At 38.6% G+C, this 6,917-nt stretch overlaps 1 protein-coding gene across 1 annotated transcript; it reads left to right on the top strand.

Annotated features, from left to right (window-relative positions):
• The first annotated feature begins 313 nt into the window (after positions 1-313).
• LOC125212310 lies at positions 314-6,894 on the top strand. The gene is made up of 14 exons (XM_048112440.1): positions 314-647; positions 1,793-1,951; positions 2,089-2,205; positions 2,312-2,396; positions 2,679-2,787; positions 2,887-2,954; positions 3,029-3,154; positions 3,221-4,149; positions 4,233-4,433; positions 4,533-4,593; positions 5,591-5,704; positions 5,940-6,053; positions 6,136-6,225; positions 6,408-6,894. The coding sequence occupies exons 1-14, from the start codon at positions 526-528 to the stop codon at positions 6,423-6,425; spliced, it is 2,313 nt and encodes a 770-aa protein (XP_047968397.1). The 5' UTR covers positions 314-525; the 3' UTR covers positions 6,426-6,894.
• The last annotated feature ends 23 nt before the right edge of the window (positions 6,895-6,917 follow it).

Genomic DNA, 6,917 nt, shown 5'->3' with positions numbered 1-6,917 from the left:
CTTACCAATATCTTTCGGTAAGGTTTCATACCGTACCGAAAGTCACGGTATACCAAAAATTCGATATTTCAGTATTTTTTCGATATAATAAGACTGATATTTCGGTATTTTTCTTCGGTCCTAAAAGTACTCACCTTTTTTTTTTTATAGAGATGGAGCACATTTTCTTCGTAGGTTGTGCATAACAAATTCTATAGAATCAGACAACGACGAATCAATTTAATGCGGATGACCTAGATAATTTAAATTCGAAGTATATAATGCAATTAACAAACCCTTTTTTTATCATTAAAATTTGAAAAATACCCTTTGCCCCCGTTTGCCGGAAAATCTGGCTCCGCCTCCACCAACGAACTTCCCTGCCTCTGTGATCTCCCTCCTCCTGAATCCCTTGAATTATCCGTAATCGACGGGCATTTTCATCGGTAGACGTAAGCGTCGTTTATGCTGGAATCGTATTAGGATGATAATCGCATCAGCATTCCAGAATTGCTGATTTGAAATTGCGAATCGTTGCTTGCGATCATGTCATCTTCCATCTGGCCGTATAATTCCGCCTCTGCCGCGTCTTCGTCGTTGAGTTTCCAGCAGCTCGTGCCTCCGCCTGTGGATACAGGCACTCCCGAGAAATTCCGTCCCAGGCAAAGGTTGAATTTCGTACCCCAATCCTATCTTAATTTTGCCTTATTTCCATGCATGGAGTTCGATCGGTGTAGTCCTCTGTTGCTTTTTCTTTTCCTCTCTCGAAATTTATTGGTGCATGATTGAATTAAGCTGATTTTATGTGTTTGCTGAAAACTCAAGATCTTTTTGTTTAATCAATCTTAATAAATTGGAGGCAATGAGCTAATTTAGATGCGGTTCGATAAATCACTTGTTTTTTTTTTTTTTTTTTCTGTAAAACAGCATAATTCGGAGTTTAAATGCTATAGTTGCTGTTGAATTTAGCTAATCAATCTCTATCATATGTTTGTTTAATAACTGTTCGAAAGATATGTAGCGCTAGTTGAGAATGGGCGTCAAGCCCTCTGTTTAATCACAGGTCACTTTTAAGGGTTTAATAACAAGAATGTTTCTGCTTATGGTATCAGCATGATTTCTTTTGTGAAAGCAGAAGGGGTTTGAGCTACAAGGCTTTGGTCTGCTCGTATGTTTAGTTGTATATATGATAGACATTCTATGCAATGAATAAATATGATGGTAATGTATTTTCAGTTTACCGGATAACAGATCTTTACACACATATATGTATAATGTATAAGCCTTCTTTCTTCTCCTTCCTCATTAATATATTAAACTACTTTTTTCTCTCTACTTTTATATCCCACTCAATAACTCCACCTAAGATCTCGTGCCACTCAAGAATGTGGTCATCTTGAATGTGGTGCAGCAGTGTATTATCTGTTTGCGTGTTATTATATTTCAGCAAGTCTTTTGGATAGTCTCTAGGGGCTTTGATTCTCGCGTTCTAGGTGCTAAACGTGATTATATGTGCATTTTATAAGTAACACATTTTTTTATTACATTTTGGATGTAGACCGTATCCTGGAATTATAACTATTTTACTCTGCACCTATGTTGTTATTCTAAACTTATAACAGTTCTGTTATTTCACTTATTTGGTAAGTTTGGCATTTTTGCAAAAGAAGCCTGGCCTGGATGACTTGTTTCCAGGATTCGTATGAATAAAGTTACAAGCAGTGACTAAGACTATCATGACATTTGAGAAATTCATTTTAATCAAGATGATTCTACTATCATGTTGATTCTCTATTTTTTCTTCCGAGTGCAGTTTCAGTAATGTATTCCAGTTGTTAGCTCAGAGAGAGGTATCTCCTCATAGAAAGCGTTCGGCCAGAAAATTTTGGGGCCAGGACTCCAGTCACTGTGCTGGTGCCTGCAGAACTAGATGTGAATCAGCCAAAGATGCTAGACAAGAACTTCGTTCATGGTATCTATGGTTTATCTGTTTTTATATGGAATACAGTTGCTATCAAGGGTCATTGCTGCATATATCAGCAACAGGGTTGAGTCAGGGTCACTGTAAACAATTGCTAATCGTTTAGAATCATCTTATTTGGACTATAGGGTGGAGTCAGGGTCATTGCTGCATATATCAGCCAAGTATTGTTCTCTACAGCCTCGACCTAGGTCAACAATTGCTGCAGCCTTTAGTCCTGATGGAAAGACACTTGCATCGACACAGTTACCGCCTCTCTCTCTCTCCCTCTCCTTCTCTGTATGTAGTATTATGTTGTTATATACAAAATCTCAGGTGCAAATCTAAAAGTAATATCTTTGATTGTGGCAGCGGAGACCATACTGTGAAAATAATCAGTTGTCAAACTGGAGAATGCTTGAAAGTGTTAAGTGGTCATCGGAGGACTCCTTGGGTGGTAAGGCTGTTTTCTGATCTGCCAATTTGTTAATGAGACATTCGTGAATTGTGATAGCTGAAAATGCATGGAATATGGACTATTATTTATTGAAGAAATATGATAAGAGATGTGGGTGCTAGGGAAGTGGAATGCTGATAGATTGATTTTCTACATAGACTTCTACATAGACGCTGCTTTTATTTGTTAGCCTAAGGTCATGTAAGCTCTTCATTTTTGGCTCAAGTTTGAGCATGTCCTACATGCAATACTTGCCTGATCATTTATATGGACTTCCTGCAGGTTAGATTTCATCCACTTTATCCTGACATTCTCGCTAGTGGAAGTCTTGACCATGAAGTTCGATTATGGGATGCAAAAGCTGCCAAGTGTATAGGATCGCGGAATTTTCGTAATTTTTCTTTTCTAAATTTAAGCTATTCAGTTTCTGTTTCTGTTCAGTTATAATATAAACCTTATCAAATTTCTTGGTGAAATACCTTTCATGCAGATCGTCCGATAGCTTCAATTGCATTCCATGCCAGAGGGGAAATTTTAGCCGTTGCCTCTGGTCACAAGGTTAGAAACCTAGATTGCGCACCTTTGATTCAGATTTTGTGGCTATATGCCGCTAACCTTTGCTTATGTGGCAGCTCTACATGTGGCATTACACCAAGGGACGCAATGCTTCCTCACCAACGACTATATTAAAGACTCGCCGTACGCTTCGGGCTGTGCATTTCCACCCACATGCTACACCATTTCTTCTGACTGCTGAGGTATTTGTTCTGGTGGTGTTACAAAATTTATTATCGGTGATCAGTATGTAATACTGATTTTTCCAGGTCAATGATCTTAACTCATCTGACCTTTCAATGATCCCTGCAACTTCGCGTGGCTACTTGCACTACCCTCCCCCTACTATATATTTGGCAGATGAACATACAAACTATCAGTCAAATTCAAGAAATGATGTTCCCGCCATGCCTGTACCGTTTTTAATATGGCCCTCACTCAGCATAGATGATGGGACTTCACAACAGAGTGATGTGGATATTAGCTCTTATGCTTCACAACAAAGGGTGGATACTTCTGCCTCTGTGCGATTGCTCACATATTCAACTCCATCTGGTCAATATGAGCTGGTATTGTCTCCGATAGAATCTAGTAGCTCTACTACACAAGATGAGCGGCGAAATAATCATTCAACAAGGGAAATTGGAAATGCTGTTTCTGAGCATGCAAGGGATGCAATGCACACAGATATGCTAGCTCAAGGGAGAAGCAATCAGTTTTTTCCATTTGGTGACCCAGCAAATTGGGAGCTGCCATTTTTGCAGGGTTGGTTGATTGGTCAAAGCCAAGCTGGCCAACGTGCAATGCACTCACAAAATGGAGACAGTAATGGAGGTCTGCCTTCCCATAGTGCTATAGGGGACCTATCAACAGTCGTTCGTCCAGTATCTCTTAGTACAGGCAGTAATTTAAGGATTCCTAGAAGATCTGGCTTGCGCAACCAGTCTCGACGCACCCGTGCAATTTCAACAGCAAGATCTGGAGATACTGCTGCTTTTAACAGTATCCAACCTGATCAGAGCAATGCTCAGCCTTTCATGAACCAAATCCAGTCTGAGGTTGCCACATCACTGGCTGTGGCTGCTGAGTTGCCTTGTACCGTAAAGCTTAGAATATGGTCTTATAATTTAAAAAATCCATCCACACCTCTTGATTCAGGACGATGTCAGTTAATAATTCCTCATGCCGTACTTTGTAGGTATGGATATTGCGGAATTCACCTAATTATTAGCTTTGAAAATTGGATTGTTCTATATTCTTACATGGAATATGTTTTTGCAGTGAAATGGGTGCTCATTTTTCACCTTGTGGAAGGTTTTTGGCAGTCTGTGTAGCATGCATTCTACCATCAACGGATGTTGATCCAGGGTTTAATAGCCCAATTCATGGTGTAATTGAGGCCTCGACATCACCTACTCGACATCCGATTTCAGCTCAACGGGTTATGTATGAGCTAAGAATATATTCCCTTGAAAAGAGCACGTGAGTCTGTTTCTTTTGTTTTTTGCTGCAATAGTGGAACCTTACATAATCAACCAAATAAAATAAATTCATAAAGGGATGATAACTCTGTTCCTGTAGATTTGGATCTGTTCTGGCCTCTCGGGCAATCAGAGCTGCTCACTGTTTGACATCAATACAGGTTAGTTGTATTGCAGGATTTAATCGAAATTATGAGCTTGAAATTGAACATTGTTTTGGGTGAAACCTGCTCTTAAATATTGTATATTGGACTCTGTTGGAAGGTTTGTTTCAAAAACGAATTTCTGAGATATTTAGTTCAGATATCTCTATTGTTTTCGAGTGATTATATGAAGTTCGAGGTTGTCGTCCAGTTAAAGTAGATAAGTAGTACTCCCTCTGTCCCATTAGAAATGCAACGTTTTCCTTTTTAGATTGTCCCACTAAAAATGAAACGTTTCCAAAAATGGAAACATCACTCTCTCTACTTTTCCCTCTCTCCTACTTTACTCTCTCTTCATCAACTCACAAAACAACACTACATAAAATCCCGTGCCAGAAACCAAATGTTTCATATTTATTGGGACGGAGGGAGTATATCTTTTGAAACTGCTAGTAATAGATACAGATTCTGCAAACACTACACTGTTATGTTTCATGGTAGAATATGGATGCACAATATTTACTGAGTAGGTTGGTGAAATAGTGCATATGTGGCTCTCAGATCTAGCTAATATTCTTACCATTTACTTGTGCTGGTCTTCTCTGTAAGGTAATTCTTTTGGGTTAGTTGGTACTTGCATATACTTTTGAAGAGATCTAGTTTGATGCTATATAACATAAATGTAGGAGAAGCTGGGTATAACTGGAGTAGGCCAATGACATTAATTGCCAGTACTTAAACTACATAAATATATATCCTATCTTTGTGTCTCTTGGGCTAGGTTCTACAGGTGCATGATGTTCCATTATCTTGCTTCCAGTTATGGCACTGTGCTTTTCTCGATCAAGCTGTTTGTATATGCATTCTCTGCTGGAGATAAAGTCATTTATTTGATTTGATGATGTCGATTTCACTGGTGTATTGTAATCTTTATTGTTTGCTCAAATTTATACTATTAATCTGCATGTTTTCCATGGGAAGTCGATGTGTTATGTCCTTTTTTATTGGCTTGCAGTTTTCTCCAACCTCTGAGCATCTTTTACTTGCCTATGGTCGGCGTCATAGTTCACTTCTTAAAAGTGTTGTCATTGGTGGAGATACAACAGTACCCATATACACTATTCTGGAGGTAAGCTGTTTCATGAATTATAATTTTGATGTTCTTTTGCTTTTGCAGGTTTCACATGATTTGCACCGGCTGTTTATCTTTCTATTGTTTTTGCTGTACAATCAATTGTGAATTTGGAAATACTTGCATAACAAGATTTACTTGCTAAAGCCTTCTCAAGGACATGAGGGCCATAGAATTGAGTGTTACTATTATTGTGTTTTCCATGTCTCTTAGATCTTTGGTGATCTTACAGGTCTATAGAGTTTCTGATATGGAACTTGTGCGAGTTCTTCCAAGTGCAGAGGATGAGGTTAATGTAGCTTGCTTCCACCCTTTAGTTGGAGGTGGGCTTGTATACGGAACCAAGGTAAAGAAGAAAACTAACTCGTATGTTTTTCAAGTTTATGAATCAGTTTTTACTTCAAATATGGTTTTTTTTAACGTGCCAGGAAGGAAAGCTGAGGATCCTTCAATGTGATGGTTCGCTCGGCTTCAGTTCCAAGAAATCCCTCATTCCAGATGATAATAACATGGTGGAGGTAGAGAATGCTCATCATGTGTGCTAATCAATATTAATTTTTTGGTTTAATTATGATTTTGGCAATCCATATGGTGAAGCACTTAATGGTTATAACATGTTCATACCTAAATCATATAGTATTTCCTCTTCAATTGCTCAATTGCTTATATCATAGTATAATTTTATGTGTTTTGGTTGAAGGTTCCAACATCGGAATAGGAAAGTTGCTCGTGATACCTCATAAAATTACAAGAATGAGAATAAGCTTCTTATTCGCACAATCCGGACTCATGGAGCATGGCATTATGAAGCGGAAGCTGTCCTCAAATATGTCTTTAAGGCCGAGGACCAGCAAGCTCAACGGTGTTTCTTGTTTGTGGCAGGCTGGTTCCCAATCTAACAAGTCGCAAAGATAAATTGCAGTTGACAATTTGCTAAAGAGGAATGCTACGAAAGTAGAGAAGGAAAGGTTGTGCTGATGCGGTGGTCGATTTTGGATTTTTCCGGTCACTGGCTAATTTAGCTGCTGTGAGTATGTATTCTTTGGGCAATTCTGCAGAATGCCTTATTGATTATTGATTTGAGAGGAAGGGACTAATCTTAATATTCCCTTATATATCAACATTCTGGTTTCTGATGAATTAAAAACTACGTGGGTATTCATTCACACACACATCTTCTGCTTTAATCATCAACACATGCTTCAATTGC

The sequence above is a fragment of the Salvia hispanica genome, chromosome 1 (assembly GCF_023119035.1).
Source record: "Salvia hispanica cultivar TCC Black 2014 chromosome 1, UniMelb_Shisp_WGS_1.0, whole genome shotgun sequence".
NCBI classification, from domain to species: Eukaryota; Viridiplantae; Streptophyta; class Magnoliopsida; order Lamiales; family Lamiaceae; genus Salvia; species Salvia hispanica.
The sequence above is the reverse complement of the archived record's forward strand: the minus strand, read 5'-3'. Positions and strand labels throughout refer to the sequence as shown.

What these genes read in the sequence shown, in the direction of transcription:
- LOC125212310 (XM_048112440.1), top strand. Translation starts at nt 526, where the DNA reads ATGTCATCTTCCATCTGGCCGTATAATTCCGCCTCTGCCGCGTCTTCG. An exon ending in ATCGGAGGACTCCTTGGGTG is followed by an intron (nt 2,397 to 2,678) that starts GTAAGGCTGTTT and finishes GACTTCCTGCAG; the next exon opens with GTTAGATTTCATCCACTTTA. An exon ending in TATAGGATCGCGGAATTTTC is followed by an intron (nt 2,788 to 2,886) that starts GTAATTTTTCTT and finishes CCTTTCATGCAG; the next exon opens with ATCGTCCGATAGCTTCAATT.